This window comes from Lissotriton helveticus, chromosome 12, assembly GCF_964261635.1.
Source record: "Lissotriton helveticus chromosome 12, aLisHel1.1, whole genome shotgun sequence".
Classification (NCBI taxonomy): Eukaryota; Metazoa; Chordata; class Amphibia; order Caudata; family Salamandridae; genus Lissotriton; species Lissotriton helveticus.
The window spans coordinates 561,637,462-561,658,338 of NC_136073.1; the positions used below are offsets into that span (position 1 = coordinate 561,637,462).

The window sequence follows — 20,877 nt, forward strand, 5'->3', positions numbered from 1 at the left end:
AAAGGCCTGTAATAAACAATAACAGGCCCGAGGTATTACTTTCCCGGATCCGCGTTAGGATGAAGAAAAGAAGTAAACTGATGTCAGCACGCTGGGAGGAGCTTATATGGCTCCACTGACGTCACTTCCGTTGTCGACGTCAGGAGGGAGCCGGGCGACGTCACCTCCCGGCCTGCAGCGGTATTGCTGGGAAAAAGGCTTTTCCGGATCCAGTCTGACACCTGGGGGATATTCTAAGTCAAGGAATTTGCGGCTAGATGTCTCTATCAGATATATTATTTTGAATACTTGTTAGTTTGTTCCAAGAGGGATGCTACATGGAGTCTACACAGAATGTAAGAAGGATATTAAAACATCCAAGACGGCCACTCACCATAACTAGCTTTAGCAATGCATACACCACAATTCTGCAAGCACTGACAGCAAATTACGGCAGCAACCAGCCACTGGCAAACCAAGACTGACTTACTTGCCAATGCTTATTTTGCCATGTTTTTTAGAACAGTACTTTTAAACTTGCCTTTTGAATTCATTAAAGGCCTAACTGGATTGAATGGTTAAAATAAAAAATAAAAAACAATGCCTAGGATGCACTCACTGTACTTGATAATTTTATTACATCATTAAATTATGAAAGACAAAAAACAAGTAAAAGTTTGCATTTACACTCAAATCGTTGAAACTTCACATACATATAAAGTTTTTGTTCAGTTTAATCATACTACACTACAAAAATACTGTTAAAGTGTTAAAAGTTGCAGACCAATGATTTCATACTCCCAAAAACAAATACTCTTTCTGTTATACTATTTTTGCAATATTATCCGTTTGCCAGTTTTAAGAAGTGCAAGAGTCAGTGTACTGACATTCAAATCACTCCATACCCTTCATACTTTGAACAACTAGGGTAGCAAAGCAGCTTTTCCCCATTTTGCTCCATTCAAGGCAAACCACATTTTTGGTTCGGTGGAAGGAGCTTGTATCACATTCCCAATTTCATTCGATCTTGAGATTTTAGCTGCATGTTTTTTAAACTTCCAAAATGCCAATTGGAAAGAATCAATAAGTCTGAATGATTAAGACAACATGGGAAGCAACAGTTTGTGTACAAGGACAAAATGGCTACTTCACTATGATTTTAAGAAAGAGTTCCTTTCCTTTTGACATACGTTTAGGATCTGCTTAACTTTCAGTATACCCCACAAGAATTCTTACATGTTTGTTAATGAAAAGCAACGTTAGTAAGCAAGATCCAAAATGTTCTTGATACAGATATAAAACATGAACCCTTACATCATTTTAATAGGTAAAAGTTATACAACTTTGTAATGTTTAGGAATGTGGAGATCAAGGGAGGCAGGGGGCCGGACTTCTGCATCTCTTTTATCGGTCTGACTTTTCCCCCTTGCACGCCTCTCCCAAGAATTTCAAATTTACTGAATTGACCAAGTGTAAATTCTATACCTGTGTTTAGCCAATCAAGTTGTGGTTTGCAGGATATGGTGACCAAGCTGGGCCTATTTAGTTAAGGAGTGCAAACAAGTGCTTTAACTCCAATGTGCTCTTACACCTGGCAAAAACAGCAGAATGCAGATAGTTTCAACCAGAAGCTATCATACCAATGCGATACGGAAGCCTGCCTTGTTACTTCATCTGGTCTCACATTTCTGTTCAAACTGCGAAGGAACAGCTACAAACTATTGTGGGAAACGTTTCAGACTTGAAACAAAGTAGTAGGAAGTTGCATACAGAGGGCAAATCTGATGTTACGTCTGCCAAATTATTATATATATATATCTGCACAAACTGTCAAATAAATCATTTTCATCTTTTTAACATCAAAGAAATACATTGAATATACATCCATGTAACACAACATACACGGAAATGGTGTTCTTTTGAAAGGCCAGATCCGTTTTAATGCTTTCTATACTGATTTATGCCTGAACTGAGGGAATAATTGCATTCTCCGTCCTTCTTCAAACTGACAAACAAAATGTAAAAATACAAATATTTCATGAAGTCATAACTGTACAATAATAGTTGACATCTTTCTTCTTCACAGCCAAAAATATGTTCAAAGTTAACTGTGTGTGAGTGTTTACAAATATAATTGCATCCATAACAGCTCTTTCTAGATTTTTTTCTTCAATACGTCTGCACACAGTACGATAGCTAACTTGCGGGAGAGAAAACAGACAACCTCCATTAATGAACGGGCACAAAGTCAATGGCAATTGTTACTGAAAACAACGTTAATTTGCGTATGGAAATTTTGAGACACTTTATGGCACAGATAACGGATCATCATCACTGTAAAACCAAATACTAATGGCACAAGAGGCATAACAAGCAATGGCAACTACCAAAAATAAATCAGTCTCAATTTACATGCGAGTGTCGTGTGTCACAATCTTAGTTAGTCAATGACGTTAACAGGCTAATCTAGCCCATATTCCATCAAAGAGAACGCAATCTAGAAAACAAACACAATGTTTCCTGAGGTAAGAGATTTGCTACACAAGTGAATGTGGAGGAAAAACCTGAAAGATGGATATGGTATCAACTCTGAAGATAAAGGCACATAGTAAGGTAATGTTTTAAGGCAGTGTAGTGGAATTACAGACTTGTTCCTTCAAAGTCAAGATGTCACTCTGATTAGCTAAAGAACTGTTAATTTAAACACTGCTTGCGTTTTACCACTCTCTCTCTCTCCTGACTGGAACGAGAAACATATTCAACCGAAGTCTGGGCGGGGAAACCAGGGAAAGGGGGCGGGAGCATTAGGCAATGCATTTAGATACAGTATAGACAATCCAGCACGTCTGGTAAAAGGAAAGAAGATTTGATAGAGCTGGAAATAAACTGAAATTGTTTTACATGTACATACCTGATCTGAAAAACTTTTTGACGTTAAAGGGTTACTGATTAGCATCCTCTCTTGATGTCATGAACACTATTAAGCTCGTTTCTCCCCGCAGTGTCTTTTCAAAAGACGTGTCCACTGAGGTTTTTTTTTGGTATTATTTCAACTGGTCAAAAGCGGTTGCCCTATTAAATTCCAATCTAAGTGAGTGTGTGAGTGCGCGAGTCAGAGTGTGAGTGTGAGTTCTGTTCTTTATCTTGTCCATCATTTGTGACTGGTTAAGTGGGTTAATGTAGGAGTGAAAGTAGGCCTGAGTAGAAGATTTTCATGGCAAACATAAGGATTATGTTCACCATTGCAATTTAAATTTGAGGCTGGTGGCATGCAATATGGATACAGATGATCATCAACATTTTACCATGGGGAGGGGCATTACTTCCTCCATTTTGATCAGTCTCCATTTCTTTGCGAGAAAGAGGGCACTAACCCTATATAGCCGGATAAAGAGGAAATATTTTCCTAAGAGTCTTTGGCTTCAACTAGCTAAGGATTCTAGTTTTCTACTTTGAGATTTGGAAAGAACCCGTGTAGACACCTGTGCCCATCTGGCTGTCACTTTGAGGACAATAGAAGAAAACAATAGAAAAACATAGTATCTACTGTGGACTACATGAAGAGGTGGACGCGATGCACATATTGAAGTTAAACTTTAAGACGTGAAAAGAAAAATGTGTTTAAAACAAATACAAGTAAAAGATTTGAATATGAATGTAAAATATTTCACCCAGTAAAATATTGTTTAAAAAGCTACATTTAAAGGAAACGTGTAAGAAAAGATAAATGCTACAAAATAAAGAGTAGAGCACTTTAAACAACATCCAACTTTGAACTAAGAGTGACACTTCCTTGTATAAATACACTATATTAGTCCACCCAGCTGCTAAACTCATCGTATTGCGACATGATTATTTAACTGTAAGGGGCCACACATCCATTCACCGACCTAGGTTTCCAGTTCCCAAATGAACTATTCGCCTATTTGCATGTTCAGTACAGCTGAAGCATAAGCATAAGCGGTCTCGCGCCCTCATTTGAACAGATGATTACATGATCGTAGAAGGCACTGCTTGGTTTGAGCACAAGCTAAGGTGGTGACTGTGGACCACTTTCTGCATGCATAAGCAAAGAACTTCACAACACTTTATCATCAAAAACTTAAAGAAAATAATAAATAACGCCCACTTCTGTGATTAACGGATAAATGGGATATCGAAATAGTACAGGACTCTGATACAATCTCATGCTCTACCAATATTGCAACTTAAATTGGCTTAGCACAACAAGCAAGTGCCCGGGAATGACGCATGCTCATGTGTCTAACTAAAGCTGATACGTTATGCCCAAGAATGACAAAGCTCACACGACTACATTTGGCTAATAGGTTTCGCCAATAAAATATGGCAACCTGTAAGGGAAGAGCATACATACTAGCAAATGAACAAGCGTACACAGCAAAATCCTGCATAAAAGATAAAGTACTAGAGGACACACATTCTCATTCATCAACTTGGGTATACTGGAATTTTTCGTTACAGTTTGTGCACTGCACACACCAGGAACATGAGGAGGACTTCACAGAACAAAGAAACAAACTTCCACCTGATGCAGAGGTATCTAGTTCTACAGTACTTCAAAAGGTTACAAATAACAATAAAGACATACGCGTTCTAGAAAAGTAGCTCAGACATATTAATTTCCCTTGAATACAAATGTATCTTCGATTGAAATGGTGGTCGCTCACTTGACTGACGGGCGAAAACCATAATTTCCCAATTAAAAAACACAAGAATGCCTAGACTGAAGTTCCACTTAGGCGAGCAACTCCGTATTAGCAGGTTTCATGAATGTGAACGTTTCTGTAGAATCTATGTGGTAACTGAGAAGGAATTCTTCCAGACCCCCAACACTGTTATTTTCTGAAAAGACGGTAAAGGAGCAAAGTTTTCTTATTTTCTGAGTAGCAACGTGAATTATAAGCCTTTTGGAAAATCACACTTTCTGGTACGAGGCATCCAACAGCTGTAGCTATTTCAACAGTGGTGGTGGTTTACAAACACAGGGCTTCCGCTTTACATCATAATTCTGGAGTAAAGCAGATAACAGTTGACGTTCTGTCTGGTGGTGAATTTCACAATAGTTCACAAATTATAGTACACAACAAACAGACTCTGCAGCCGAAATACCTACTTATCAAATAGCCACTTAATTACATGTCCAGTACACTGCTATAATGGGTCTGTAGACTAACTTCAGGAAAAGGTTAGGTGATAAGTTGCTCTAATGTGTGTACACATTGCTCAGTGATTACTGATTTTCATCAAATTAAAAACACTGTCAACACAGACTCATTTTAGGGGGAAAGCTTAGATAACTTGCGTTATGGAATCTTGGGACACTGAGAAAGACATTTTGACAGTTAACTCTGACCAGCAACACAGCCACACAAATGTATGTGGAGTCCCAAAAAAACCAAAGACAATTATATGTAGAATGGACTTCTTACGGTCATGTGTATACTTTCAAACTCCACCTTAGATCACTACAGGGTTAATGTACAGATGGTTGATACCAGAAACCAAAGATACTAGTTTGCATGCCGTATGCCAGATCAAATCTCTTTGGGATCACTAGTAGCTACAGTGAAAAATGCAGGAAAAATAATTGTTTTATAAGTAGTACATAACAAATTAAATTGCCAGCACCTGCACACAGAGAGGAAGTGGAGAGACTGCCCTATAATCATAGACCATTAAATACTCTTTTCAGTTTAATCACACAAAAATGTATAATTCATTAACTCACAGAATTGAGAAAACATATCCACTATCTCAATTTATGACAGAAACAAACATATATGTAAACGTATAGTCTTTCAAAACACATGATACTGCAAGCCACATTTTATGCGCTCTGTGGATGTAATCAAGAACACAGACATATGTCTTGATAAACACTCAGAAGGTCAGAGTGAGAAAGCACAATTCCACCAATACAGGAACACAACCTTGGAGCACCTGAACAGCAAGTGGAACATGGCCTAAAAACAATATCATATTCATATATGAACAGCAGAAAAAAGGGGAGAGTACGAAAAGGATCCCCTCCTTCATTTGAGACGAGGCTTCAAGTGTGACATCGCTTTTGGCTGTCACAAACCAAACAGAACCTGTTTGACATAGGAAATGGTTTCGGGATTTAACAGCATCTCAATGTGCTCTGCTCCGGTCAGATTCACCAACGTCACTTCTTGCTTCTGGCGATTCTGCCAACGTTGGCATTGCAATGCACTCGGTAGATTTACAGTACCATCGCCATCACTGTAGAAGATCTTCGGCTCCTTGTCAGGGAAAGAATCATAGTAGAAGGACTCCGGGGTTTCTACACCAGTGCCATAAAGGCAGTGAACACGAACTGAAGGCGGAGTCAGAGGATATACCAGGTGCTCTGTATTCTCTCTCATAAGCCAACCATCCTCAAAGTTGATGTCTTTGTAGAACTTTGGAAAATCACGAATGGTGTAATTGGCAACAGGAGTGCTTACGAAGATCTTGTCTGGAGACCAGGTGTGGTTGTAAGGAAGAAGCCAATTTGTGCTTACGGCCGACCTCTGCTGATCTCGGATCTTCAGTGAGCTGATAACTGGAATTCTGTTGTTGTCACCTGTAAAGGGAAAGCAATCATTGCCTTAGTCAATAAAACAACTTGCAAATCTCCAAGTAACAATTAATATACTGTCTGTTATAGATGCCATAGAATGAAAAGAAGACTTAAAATTCATAGAAAAAGAAGAGTAAACATACATCCACAAAGGGCCTTCTGACCAGGCCTGGTTGGGTCCATTTAACTTGGGCCTTCATTTCAGCCATGTTTTGCAGATACATAGGGACTGATGCATAACTTCTTTGGCAGACATGCAAAGAATTACATTCTGTGGCATTAGGTGCTATAAAGACTGCTTTAGCCTTATCGTACAACTGACCCTAGTTAACAAACAGGAAATACATGCAGCACTGCGATGGCAGTTGAGATCTGGTCCTCAGACTAGCATTCCCAGCATACAGCTACTTTTGTGAAATAACATACATAAACACTGAACTTGGTACATACAGTAGACATAAGTGCAGAGAAGACACGCTGTCTAGTAGCGAAGGCTACAGAGGAGGGGCTAGATCAGATATTATTCGAGTCACTGCAGTACAACTCTCAAAACCAGGCATCTCATAATCTTTAAGAAATGTTTGGGAGTAGGGATGCAACTGATTTAAGTTTCCTGCCTGTAAGAGATTCTTTAGCACAAATATCCTCACATTTAAAACATTTTACAACCTGAAGGAACCGTCTCTTTACAGCGAACATTTGGATGAAATAAGTGAAGATTAAAGAAATGTTCTAGTCAGAAATCATGATTCAACTGCACAAACCTGTTTTTGAACATGCTTCAATCATAACCCACGAAAGCAATTCCACGCAATAATGTTTTGTTAAAGTATGGTGAGCTGACCAACTGGCTGCCCTGCATATTTTCTATAAGGAGACGTTGGCCAAGAAGGCCATTGACGCCCCCTTCTTCCTAGCGGAGTGCACTCTTGGTTTGTTGAGCAAAGGTTAGTTTGATGAAGAGTAACACAGCTGGATAATATGTACAATCCATCAAGGAATGGTATTCTTGGAAACCGCCATGCCCAGAGCCTGAGTGGAGTGCCTCACAAAGGATTGCTGTGTTTTCCTGATGCTGTGTGACCCTTGCATGTATTACACGACTGCCCTCCTGACAATGTGTGTAAGGCCTACTCTGCTGCGTATGTAGGCTTCTGGAAGAAAGCTGGAATGGCAATAGTCTGGTTTATGTGAAAAGGTGAAATAACCTTTTGTACGAACTTTAGATATGTCCTCATTATTACCTTATCCTTCTGTATGGATATGTATGCTACCGATACCCTTAGTGCTAGTATCTCACTGAGGCAACTGCTACTAAAAAACTGTTTTCAAATTGAGATGCTAGAGTGTGGTCTTCTGCATTGGTTCAAAAGGTGCTTTCATCAATCCTTCCAACCCTAGGTTCAAAAGCCACTGTGGATGAGGTACCTCCCTTTCTGGGTAAAGCCTTTTCACTCCATCCATAAATCTTTTGATCAGTGGAAGTGAGTAAATATTTTGTGTGACTGGCCATTTCAAGTAGGCCGCAGTGGCTGATAAATGCACCTGCAGCAAGGCATATGAGAGCTTACATTTTGTACGATGTGTCACGTATCGGGCTATTAGTGTCCTGATGGAGCATGTGTTGTATTTTCTTGGACTGCCATTAAGTTACATAACCTCATCCACTTAAAGGCATAAACACCTTCTGGTGGCAGGCCTACAAGTCTACCTGATAATACATAATGTAGCCTTTGGCATATGTAGCTGTTCAAATAAGGCTATTTCAGGAACCATTCTGTCAACTGCATTTCCCCTTCCTTTGCTTCATGGTTAGTGTCCCTGTGAGGTAGAATTTTGACATAATGCTGTTTCAGCAACTGGAGTACATTTGAGAACCATGGCAGTCGAGGCCAGCTTGGAGCAACTATGAGGATTGTTGTCATGATGGAGATTTTGAACTTCTCCAGAGCTGATGGGATGAACAGTATCGGTGGAAAACGGTATGCAAAGATCCTGCACCACCTTATCGACAGGGCACTCCGCAGGGATTTGGGATGGTAATGCCTGGATGCAAGATGCAAAGCACAGGCATTTTGTGTCTTCTGATGTAAAGAGATCTGGTGTTCTCCAGAGATCGAACCGCTGATTTACTATAGACTTTTTAACCTCCCAGTCATGTGTGCAGTTGGTTTGTCTGCTTACACCACCTGCCTAAATGGTCTCCATCCCTGGAACATGACTTGCCAGCAATGATATGTTCTCTGATACTGCCCACTTACAAATGTTATAGGCTAATTTTGAAAGTGGGTATGATACGGTTCCCAGTTTGTTGATATAGAACATTGCTGTTGAGTTGTCTGCTAGTGTTTGTACAGTCTTTTCCCTCAAATGGCTCTGGAATATCTTTAGTGCTAGGAAGAGTGTCTTCACCTCTGTCAAATACATCAGTTTTCTAGAGTCTTGCTCTGGCCATAAACTTATCTTTAAAGTGTACATGGGTATGCCTTAACCCACAATTGAAGCGTCTGTGGTGATGATGGCTTGTGGTAAAGGAGTCTTGAATGGTCATCCATTGAGCATATTCCCTACACTCCACCTACTTGGTCCTTGCTGCCCTTGTCCATTACAATCACTAGACCCTCCAAACTGCCTGATCCCTTAATTGAGTAACCATTCCTGTACTGGTCTCATGTGAAGCCTCATTACCTTCCTCACTGTCAGAGACCAAGAAATCTGATGCAGGCACATTTAGGGGGGGTGAAACATGTCGACAAAACCCTCTTAACACTTAGAGATCCAGTAACTTGATCCCTTACAAGTACCTTCTATGTTTTATCAGTATAGACACTTACCAATTATTAAAGTTTTTTCGGGGAAGTGTTCTATTTTTTAATATCACTTTTTCACTTTTTTACCCTATCCTGGTGGGGGTACCCGTAAAACCATCTCTGGACACTGCAAGCTAGACCAGAGGAGCCTCTGGATGAGGCGGGCACAAATCACAAACTATGGTACCCAATGATAACTGCCAAAAACTACAATGTGGGGCGGAGAATAGTTATACACCGCAAAACCGAAATTACATTGAGTTTTTTGAGGGGACCATAGTATCTTTACCCAATGGTTTAGATTTGTAACTAGTGTCCATTTTCACATTTGATAACCTGTCTACCAAACCTGGGGAAGTAAATGGACATTTATTCCTCCTCCCTACCTTTTGATCATTCAGTCAGTCATTCAGTCACGCAGGCACATTTAAGCCAGTTTGAGGTGAATCTTCCTGGTCATTTAGTATGCCATTGCCATTTGTGTGTTGAGTTCTGCTCCTAGGAAAGATTTCCTGGCTTGTGGACTGGGGGAGGATTTCTACCAGGTCACTGTTAACCATAGTGTGCCTAGAAGTGGTTTTACTCTTGTCATGTTCTCCTGGCAAAGCTCCAAAGTGTCCACCTTGACTAGCCAATCATCCAGTTGGGGTAGACATTTATACCCTGCCTTCTGAGGTGTGTGGCTATCACTGCCAGAGTCTTAGTGAAGACCCTTGGCGCCGACTTATTCCGAACAGTGGAACTTTGGATTGGTAATTTTATCCCTCCATGACAAATCTCAGGTACTTCTAGTTTGCCACGCAAACTGGTATGTGTTAGTAGACTTCGAGATCTACTTTCGCTAGGTAGTCCTCTTCGTCTAGCAAAGGTATTACAACCTGCAATGTCGTCATTTTGAATTTTTGGATTTTTATGTACCGGTTTACAAAGTGCAGGTGTAGGATAGGCCACATGGCTGGATCTTGTTTAGACCAAGAAAGTAAACAGAGTACATACCTGTGTTTCATACCTCTCACAGCACCTTCTTTATAGGGTTCTTTCTCTGCAGTTCTGAGACCTCTTTGTGCATCAAAATTGGTATGAAGTCTATACAGTATCCCTAACAAATGCTATTTACAACCCACTTGTCTGTGGAAATGGATTCCCAGTATTTGAGGTAGTCCTTTATTCTACCCCTACAGGAGTGTTGTGACCGGGGGAATTGAAGCTCAAGTCTCTTTGAGGGCCCTGAGGCAGATCCTCTACAGTGTTTGCTTCCTCTCTTGACTTAAAGCATAAAGACCTGAACGGGTTTCTATAACTTTAGTGGTTTTCTTCACCTTCTTAATTTTTCCCAGTGCTTTGTCTACCCCAGGGCCAAAGAGCTAGTTCCCTGTGTAAGGCTTCTCGAGGTTACTGGATTGTACCCCAGGTTTTAAAACTTACATGCGTAGCAACAAGTCTCCTCATGACCTTCACCATAGCCAGGTGCCTGCTAGCTTTGTCAGCAGCATCGGAGACTCATTTATGGCATGAGTTGGCGATGTCCTTTCCTCCGTCATAATGCTTTTTGCAGTGCATTTGAATTAGCAATTCACCACGGTGTGGCTGCAGCGCTCTCCAGAGGCCTGATGAATGCAGGAGACATGGCTTTCATCATCGCCATAGAGATTATTAGGGAGTCTGGCTCTACATGGTTCTGTATAGATTAGGGGTCTTGTGTCGATGCCCTGTTTTTCTTCTGTATGTGCTGTGTGACAGCCCTTGCTGTGCCTCTACCCAGTCGGAAAAAGCAATGTCCTGCATCGACAGAACACCCCTCTTCTGTTTCTCCATCTCCGAGTAGCCCACCAGGTCTGTACTTGCCCAGTGTGCTTAAAGGACCTGGTCTCTGTGGATCAGGATTTCTGGGTTAAAATACACGAGCACAGGACACAGTCCTCAGACTTTGGTTTTGAGGCAGACAAAAAATAGTCTGGGTGATAGTCGTTGAGGGCGAACTTTCGGTGGCAATTTGGGAGTGTGTGCTCATGCTCTAAAATGGTGTTGAGGAGCTCCAGGGATCTTACTTTGACCAAAAACATTCTCTGAATGCCTATCCCTCCTGACAATCCCCCGAAAAACCTCTTCAATGTTGAGTTCCAATCTCTATTTCTTCAACTGCTTTCCTTTCTTCGAAGACTCTTCGACGCCTCCATCTAAAAAACATCAGGAGCTCTCCAATCATCTCTGTACCCAACAGCGGAAACCACATAGGGGCTTCACCTATGTCCACTCCGAAACCACAAGCTAACAAAGTTTTGAAGACAACAAACATTTACGGACCTAATCAGTCGATGGCGGGGTTGTGCAAATCATGTGAACCTACAAGAGATTTCATGCAACAAAAAAATAGATAAAGCAAGATGCCTTTCTATGCACTACAGAGGAAATGGGTGGCAATTTTCAGCAACCAATCTTCAAAATAGGTGCATACGTGCTACCTCCCCAACACCCTTACATTGGATTGGAGACAGCTTTATTAAAGTCATGACCTTAGCAAACAGAGACATAAAGAGGTTGAATGGACGCACAGTGAGCTGATGGTGCCCCTCCTGCTTCTCCGGCCACAAATTACAGGTAAATTCTGCCCATTTGGATAGAAGAAAACTTCAGACAAAGCTAGAATCCCAAGTATAAACTTAGGGAATTCAAATCAGTATGACAATTTCGAAAGAAAAGCACGTCTGAGAGTAATTAACTTAAGATATGGATGTAGAGCACAGTGCAGGTTGATGGATGGATGGATGGATGGATGGACAGCACATGCTGGTGGGAGAGGGAGGGTGAGGGGAGAAAAGCACACAAGGGAGACAGCTGTGATGGAGTGCTTAAACAAAAAGAAAAAATACTTGCCTAAAAGCAAGCAGAGGAAGCACAGAAGCCAGACAGTAAAGGTAATGGTAAAGCTATCCTCTATGGTGTTATTACTTTTATTGTGCAGACCTAGACGCAGGAGCAACAGAGGGATTTTCAAGTCGTGTACAAAGCATAAGTAAGCCAGCTGTACAGTCTTTAAGAGAACCACATTTTTAGAAGCAGTCAAAAAGATTGTTGACATTTTGAAAGGAACTCAATACCAGATTTGGGTTTAGTCTTCGGTGAGCCGAAAGCTGGCTCCGTTATCTTGAATTACTGTATGGTTGCCAACATTTCACTCTAACAAGGGGCTTCGAATTTGCTAAAGTTTGCTGCCTTTTTGGATGTTCTCTGGATCAGAATTGAGAGCGTATCACCCAAGATGCAGGAATGGGCTTGTTTCCAGTCAGACCACAACTGCATGGAGGAGTTTTGTTTGAAGATTATTCTTCATCTAACTCAGCTTTTGACTTGGCGGCAGCAGCATTCATATCTATATCTGCAGGGGTTAAAGGTAGGGGCAAACAGATGCATGAAGATGCCAGGTAAAGAACGGGTGGTAGAGTTGCCTTTAGCCAGGGAGCCAGAGCGTAATGGGTGGTATGGGAGAGGAATACATCTGCAGTAGCAGCTCTTTAATGAAATATTGTACTCTACCAAATTGCATAAACATTAAAAAAAAAATTCAAGCCAGGCAAAAGGAAGTAATCTCTGAGTTGTTACGTCTCCTCGGAACTATAGGATCATAAAGGAGTGTATTGTAATGTAACTGCATTTACATAGCGCTTACTACCCCTGACGAGGTGTCAAATCGCTTTTTTGGCGAGTAGCACCCTACTCCAGAACTCAAAGGATTAGTGGTGAATTAGTATAGTGAAAGTAATTTGAGAGGTGGACATGTTAGTCAGTTATTTGGATGAGAAGGATAGTGGAGGGATAGAAGAGGGAAAACGGTTTACATTTATATAGCACTGGCCAACCATGATGGGGTGTTGAAGTGCTTTTTCGGCGAGTAGCACACTACTCTGGAACCCAGAAAGGATTATTGGTTAATCAGTATACTGAAAATATTAAAGTAATTTGAGGAGTGGACATGCGAGTCTGTTATTTGGATTGAAAAAGATGAAGATATGGGCCTCTGGGCTCAAGCCAGAGTATATGTGCATAAGGTTCAGGCACTGTGAATGCTAGCCCAAAGTAAAGACATCACATGTTGCTGACTAGCATGGTTAAAAAGATGTTGAGGAGATTTCAATGAAGTAAAAAAGAAGGGTATTCACATGACTGTGATATGAGGGACAATGCTGAGGCATCCCTAGATTGGGCCGAGGTGACAGGCAGCCTAACATGTTGTGCATTAGATAACTGTACCCATAACCAAACTGAGAAACAAGCAAAGCAAAGCACCATAGCTGCATGGCACCACTAGGAAATACTGAACTACTATTTCAGGGCAAGGTAGTGCCAGAACACCGCGGGGTCTGTTCCTCTACAGTCAAAGAACATGGTTTGATGGTGAGCTGGCAAGGCCTGTAACTTTACCAAACGCAGAATCTGCACTTTCTGAAACTGGAAACTTGTGGCCTAAAGCAGAACTCCTGTAATGATAGAAGTACGCCCACAGAATGGAGAGAGGCACCCACAAGCGGCATGTGCACAGGCTCAGAGTCTATGCCTCAAAAACTGAACCAGTAACGGGAGACTTGGCCTTGTGGAGTAATACGGTGTGTTGTGAGGTAGGGTACTTGCCCACACTTCTGAAGTACTTTTGCTTTTTACTTGGCAAAAAAGGCTAACATGACCAGTCCTGTCTTCACAGACCACTCTAAGCAATCTTCCTGGGAGGTCGAATATATAGAAACACAAACACCGCCAAAAATAAAAAATATGTATTTAAAAAAAAAGGAAGCAGTAACATTGCCTTGGTTTTCCATAAAGGGGCTTGACAAAACGTGGAGGATATTTAAATAGCCACTCAATTGATGTCGTACCCGCAGCTATAAAAATTCAAACTCTGCGTGGAATACGTTACACAGCAATTCACGTGACCCCAATAGATGACTCTAGTCTAGACTACTCATACAGCTTCAATATTTCCACTGAAATCTTTCCAGGTATCAATCCGTACCATGTGCAGCGCCCGTTCATCTTACCTATTAAAGTTCTAGTCCACAGTTATGTGGGACCCCACAAAGGTGATCGCCTTTAATCCGCAATGCATCTTGCATTTAATGGCTACTTAATGACTGCAGACCTTTTGGGGGAGAAGAGAGGGATCTGCAACAAGAAAGATGGTTGCAAATACTGTGCATACTTGGTGCAAAAATGTTATGCCAAGCACCATTCAGTAACGATAAAGTACATGACCCGGACAGTCAAATAAGCTAGGTTTAGGGGTTATTTTTTTATAGGGGATGAAATTCCCCTGTGTTCGGGCATCTTGGCACCCATGAGCGTTTTGTAGGAGCATGGCCACTGAAAAGCAGACTTCTTAAGAAAAGCGATCAGTTTTGACCACTTTCCAGAATTTGAAAAAGTCAGCGGAGAGGCAATAATACTAGTCGGCTGTAAAGGGGGAAAAAGTGTAAAATTCACACTAGTTGCATAGCGACGGATCTCCTGTACAAATAATGTCTTATCAACAAATGGTAGCAGCACACAGCACTCACACTTTGAGAATACAAGGATAAAAGCTTGAGAAACCGGTGTCAATAGCTACGAGTCATGCACGTATTACAGTAAAACATACTTTCTGCCGCTCCTAGGTTAAGTGCCTTACCTGAGGCAAGGACTCGCAGGGTTTTGGCCACTCCACCCCAAGGAGCGCCCAGCGCCACATACGACTTGATGTACTTGTTCTTCCAGGAGGCTGTTTGTTGGTTGAGGAAGTAGAGGGTGTACATATTGCCCATGCTGTGTGCTATAAGAACCACTGGACTGCCGTATTCCATATACATCGACTCGATCATCTTTTTCAAAGCCAGAAAATAATCCGCATTCTCATCTGAAGAAGAAAAGGACATTCAGTGTTTGTGGAGGAGTCTGTAAACCAAGCCAAGCAGCACAAATGATGTTGCTACCTTTCTTTATGTGAAGATAAGAGTGGTAGTAGTAGAGCTGACATGTATAAAATCAAAAGCCGATAAAACAAAATCGAATTTTTAAACCAGCATAAACACTAAAGAAAAAACTCAAATCATTTTTTCGAAAAAAAAGTAATAACGCAATAACAAGGCTAAGAATGTGTCGAAAAAAGCAATCTGCATTTATCCGCCTGGGACCTTGTATGATCTGCTCGGATTCTGGCCTGGTTTTACAAACAGACTTGTCTGTATACAAAGGCTACCTTTATATCGATTCTTAAACACAGCTTTTTCACGTCGCTTTGGTTAAAGATCAAAACTCTTAACCCTTTTTCGAAATGCTTTATTTTTTACAGCTTAGACAAGATGCAACAGCTCTACAATACAACATTACGTACTATGTGTGCATGTTCCAAACGCCTTCCAGACCTTCTTCTACTGATCAACAATACACATGTCTCCTTCTAGTAAGAAAGGATGCAGAAACCTTGGCTTATTACTCTCAAAAATTACACCTGCCCCACCTCACTCAGAGTCGTCTCATGCCCCCATCTCTAAGGTGTGTAAAACAAGCATGCCTTTCCACCCCCAATGGACTCAAAGTGCATTTAAAGAGTTGCCAGTCCTACCCTTTGCAAGATAACTTCAATAGCTCTTGACAAACCTGGTGAATCATACTAGGCTAAAATTAGTTAGAAAACAACCTTTTTTTCGGGTCGAAAGGCCCTTTGTTTTCAAAGTGGACAAACTCAAAGTCTTGAATTGCCATTTGGTGGGTTGAGCAACCCCACCCCACGAGGGACACATCGCTGGTGATGTCAGCTGCTCAAGGAGGTCTAGGAAGGGAGAGCAAAGGAGACAATGCTGGGTCCTGGTTTTAACCACACTAGATCTTCCCAATGCCATTCTGCTTGTGCCCTCTGCTGTGACAGTCACTTTTTAAATGGGTGCGTGTGTAACCTGGTGTGCAGTACAATCGCTATGCTTGAAGCCATCATTCTCAACAGTTTCCTTACAGGGTGAACAGTGTGTGTGGAAAAAAAAAACAGACAACGGCTATTGGAATGCCATCACCCTCTATTGGTTGGGGTATGCTGTGCCTGTTAACACATTAGGAATGGAAAATAGGAAGGGATGAATTTGCTAGGGTTGTAGATGCGTGTTTAAGTAACAACAAAGGCGCCCATACGAATCAGCACAGGACCTCGGGGAACCTATTTCTTTGAGAACAACAGTGGTCCCATGCATAAGCAATTTAAAGACAGCAATAAATATAGACACAATGGATACTATATTCAGTTATGACATGTCCAGCCGGACAGAGGTCCCAATCTTTTACTTTTTGAATAAGTCACAGAGAATACCTTCAACAATTCTACGTAGTGGGGCACAAGCCTGTACCCTACCAAATACAGATTGACATGGTGAAAAAATCACAAACAAAACAAAGCAAGGCGTTTAGGCAAAAGCTTCGGATTTCTGTGATTAAAAGTATAGCAGAAATTCAATTCACACCATTACAAGCATATAACACAAAGTATACGTTTTTAGTATATGGTGCTTAGAAAAGTCGACAGCGTTTCGATCCCATTATAAAATCAAGGGGATCATCATCAGGACATAAATAATGCCTAAACAGTACAAGCCTTTATAGCCTAGGGGAAAAAGGTAGAAAGAAAAGCATGAAAAGAACAGATTAATAGATCTGACAATGATTAAGAAACAGAGCAATCAAAGGAATGTGAAAGTTCGTGAAGTACTGTCGTGCCAGTGATGGTGATAGGATAACAGAGTACACTAATTGGGTGGTTTACCCAAACGGGATGACCGTGACAGTTTGCGAAATACTGTCATACCAGTGATGGTGGTGAGGTAACACAGTACACTGGTAGAGTGGTAGAGTGGTTTAACCAGGAAGGTCAAAGGTGGAGATAACCACACGGGTTGACCAGTCGTGCAAGGAATCAGATACCTAAGAAATAGTGGTGAGTAAAAGTGAAAATGGCTGGATGGCGCAAGGAGGCAGAATTAGTGCCGAACTTCAAATCCTAACCGAGAGTGAGGGAGTCAGGGCGGCGCAATGAACAGTGAAACGGAGTGCTATGGACATAGACAAGGTGTTGTAGCTCAGATCGGGCGGCGTATAATAGCGTGTGAACTACGTGAAAAAACGACCAATGGTGAACGGCAGATTAAAAAGGGGGAAGAAACATATATCGGTGACTAAATACCCGTGTGGGCGAACGAACACAACCCAGTGCTGCAAGAGTGCTGCAGTGGGTCCACCATCAAGCGAGGCTTACCGATTACACCCAAACTATTTGGTCTGGGCAAGGCGGAAGGCAAGGGGTTAATAAACCAGACATCCTGGGAATACAAGGAAAAGGTCAAATCGGTTGTACAGCGCCCACCCTCTACATGCATTACCAGTGAAAAACATGCGCAGGAAGGGATCTTACCCGCAATTTGGGAGCCTTGGGACAACGCGTGTAGGAGAGTAGGGTCTGCTATCCTATGGTCACCCCAAATTTTTGCTTTTTGCTTCACTGGTTTTCGACTACTGAGGCTGTGGGCCTGCTGATCAGACCCCCAGCCTGCTGTTCTCTCACTAAATTAATGATACATGTGCTATAGGCACATACCACAATTGGAAATGGACTCTTTGTCAGCCCCTGTATAATGCACTATAGGTGCCCAGGGCATAGGGGCCACCAAGGCCTACCAGGGGCTGCAGCATATCTTTTGCCACCCCTGGCTGGTTCTTAAATTGACACAACTGGCTGATCACTCAGCTGGGGTAAGGTGGTGTAATCACCCCTTACTTATATATAGTATACCTATATCTAAACCTATATCTGGACACATATTAACCTGTGAGCCACTCCTATGGAAGGCCTCATCAATCCTGGAGGCAGAGTGCGTGGTTTAATGTGAGATGGAGCTCTAGCATGAGCTGAGCCTGTCTGCAGCTGTCGGGAACAACTCCCTAAGCTGTTTCAGGATAATGCCATACCATATACTCTTAAGTGCCTTATAATCCTCGCGGTTATATAGCAACTTGGGTTTGGCTTTATCAAAACATGTCGTGTAAGGTGTCATACGATTTGGAATACTATCCCCTCGCCAGTTCTGGCGACGGGGATAGCATTCCACCCCTCTAGAGGGGTAAGACATGTTAATTTACTTAAATGCGGTTAATTTCTAAAAGGACCTTGGATCCACAAAATGGATGCCTCCGCCACAGACACGAGTCTGACCCCCTGAAGCTGACCGAAACTCAGCCAAAGGGGCCTGGACAAAGGGTTTCCTGTCGCAGGGAGGTGTTACACCCCCCCAGACAGGAGATAGTGGATTGTAGCAGGGAGGTTTGAAAGAAACCAGACACTGCATGGGGAGCACAAGGCTGCCCCTTGCATAATCCGTCCAAACCGGTTCTGGGGCACTCCAGCCCTCGTGCCAGGGCGGCCTGGATCAAAGGAAGGGGGTGTATCCACCCACTTCCTGGGTCCCACCCATAGGAGGGGACCTAGCAGGTAATCCAGCCCCCAAAATTAGTATAAGACTGGGAGCAGTGCCAAAGCACTTCAGATTATCCTGATGAAACATAAGAAACAAACTCTGGACCCTTCGACATCCTACTCAACGTAGAAGACTGAAGAATCTCCCTTGTGGTCAAGGAGTGACCACCCTGTGCAAACAGGCACCATCCAGCCCTCGACGTCTGCTTTGTCGCAGTTCCCGCCGGAACTGGAGCGACAGAGATCGACGAGATCAAGCTTGCTTGCCTTCTAACAGCCCGATCCACAGTCCCTGCAGAGCTGAGACCCGTGGAGGCGACCGGAAGCGTGGGGCACGCCATCTTGAAAAGACCACGAGACGCTGACCGTGCAGCCCACGAGTGACCCTCGAAGTTGTACAACGGGGTTTGAGAAGCCCCAACTCTGAGCCACTCTTGCACCGAAGTTCACCCCTCTACACTCGACGAGTGCTGCGTGGGGCCCTTCTGCTTCTTTTGGCTCGACGCGTTGGCCCGGTCACTTGCCAGCTGGCTTGTGGCCCCTGTGCCGACGAAACCTGAAATTCGACTTGCGATTCTGGTTGCTCCAGATTTGCACCAGCTCCCCTGAAAAGGAGCCCCCACTCTGACCCTCCTGGTTCGAGTGAGAAGCAATCTCCCGGTTCCGCGTGGATTGCTTTTGCCAAGTGTTGTTTGCTCCAATCTTGAAGCCGACAGCGCCGACGGCGAGAGCCTGCGTGGGACAGATCGTGACCTGCTCCTGGACTTCGTAGATGCCCCAGAGCCCACGTGACAGCGGAGAGAAGCTCCTCGACAACCACCTGATTGCGCCCGACATTGCCTGGTTCCGTCCTGGTTCCACCCTCGTCACTGCTGAGTGACCCAGACTCTGTCCCCTCTGCTTTCAGGTACTTTTCGACTTGAGTCCACCCTTGGACTCCACCGGACACTTCTCTTTCACCCCGCCTGCAGCCCTTTCAGCTCCAAGCACCAAGAGCCTGCGTGACGAAACCCGACTCAACTTCGACCCTGTGCACCCGCTTCCTGTGGGTGAGGTAACCTTGCAACGCCGGTGTTCCCACACTGGTACACACCTCTAGGGCCTGTGTCTTAAGTTTTGTTCCTCTAGGTTCAGCGGAAGTGTCCTTAAACTTTAACTTTGTAACTTTTACGCACAATTGGTTAACATTGATGCATGCGTGCACTTTCTGCACTGCACCCGAATCCCGCGGGCTTTTCCCGACTTCAGCATTGCTTGTCCCGACTGCTCCCAGCGATTCCCTAGGCCCTAGGCCAACCACTGTTCGATTGGTATCTCTTATACCACTTGTTTAGTATATGGTCTGAGTGGCCCCTCGCCCTCATCCATATTTGTGCAACTTTGTATGTTATACTGTGCTTTTGATTTAACGCTTGTGCCCCTTTATTCATAAAGAATACTGGGGATTGTTTTTAGTAATAAATACATATATTTTTATAATATATACTTGTGTGGTGTCCTTTCATTTGATATTACAGGATTGTATGTGGTAAAACAGCTCGCTTAACACGACCTCTTAAGTTAAGCCTTTAGGCTGCTTAGTCCATGCTACCCCTAGGATAGCTTGTCTAATAAGGTTGACTTACAACCAGACACCATAAGGGATTGTTTGGTCTGATAACAGGTGGTTCCAGAATTGGAAACATCACCTATCAGGCCAACTTCTCACATTGGTGAGCAGCGGTGCGGATTTGAGCTTGCTGTTGTTTTACCATTGCAATCTTTTATCAAATTGAAAGATCACATCAAGTACCTTAGGTACATATACATCAAAAGCTTAGCATATTAAGTTCTACTGAACTTAGTAGTTGTAGGTTAAAGGGATTAGCACACCCGGACTACAACTCACTAGCAAGGTACAGTAGGAAAACACTTAGTGTAGGTAAGTGCACCACTTGCACCTCACTAGCAGTCATGTCAGACACAGGAAAGGCCTCAGGCTCTGCTCCTGTGACAGTTGACCTTAC

At 42.7% G+C, this 20,877-nt stretch overlaps 1 protein-coding gene across 2 annotated transcripts in view; it reads right to left on the reverse strand.

Annotated features, from left to right (window-relative positions):
• Positions 1–598: 598 nt before the first annotated feature.
• PLA2G15 (phospholipase A2 group XV) overlaps positions 599–20,877 on the reverse strand; it is a 169,617-nt gene continuing 149,338 nt past the window's right edge. For both annotated transcript variants that reach the window (XM_078670050.1, XM_078670049.1), the window contains exons 5-6: positions 15,050–15,274; positions 599–6,586 (exon numbers count right to left, since the gene is read on the reverse strand). In XM_078670050.1, coding sequence (XP_078526176.1) covers positions 6,075–6,586; positions 15,050–15,274 — 737 coding nt within the window. In that variant the 3' untranslated portion in view covers positions 599–6,074. The remainder of the gene's footprint in view (positions 6,587–15,049; positions 15,275–20,877) is intronic.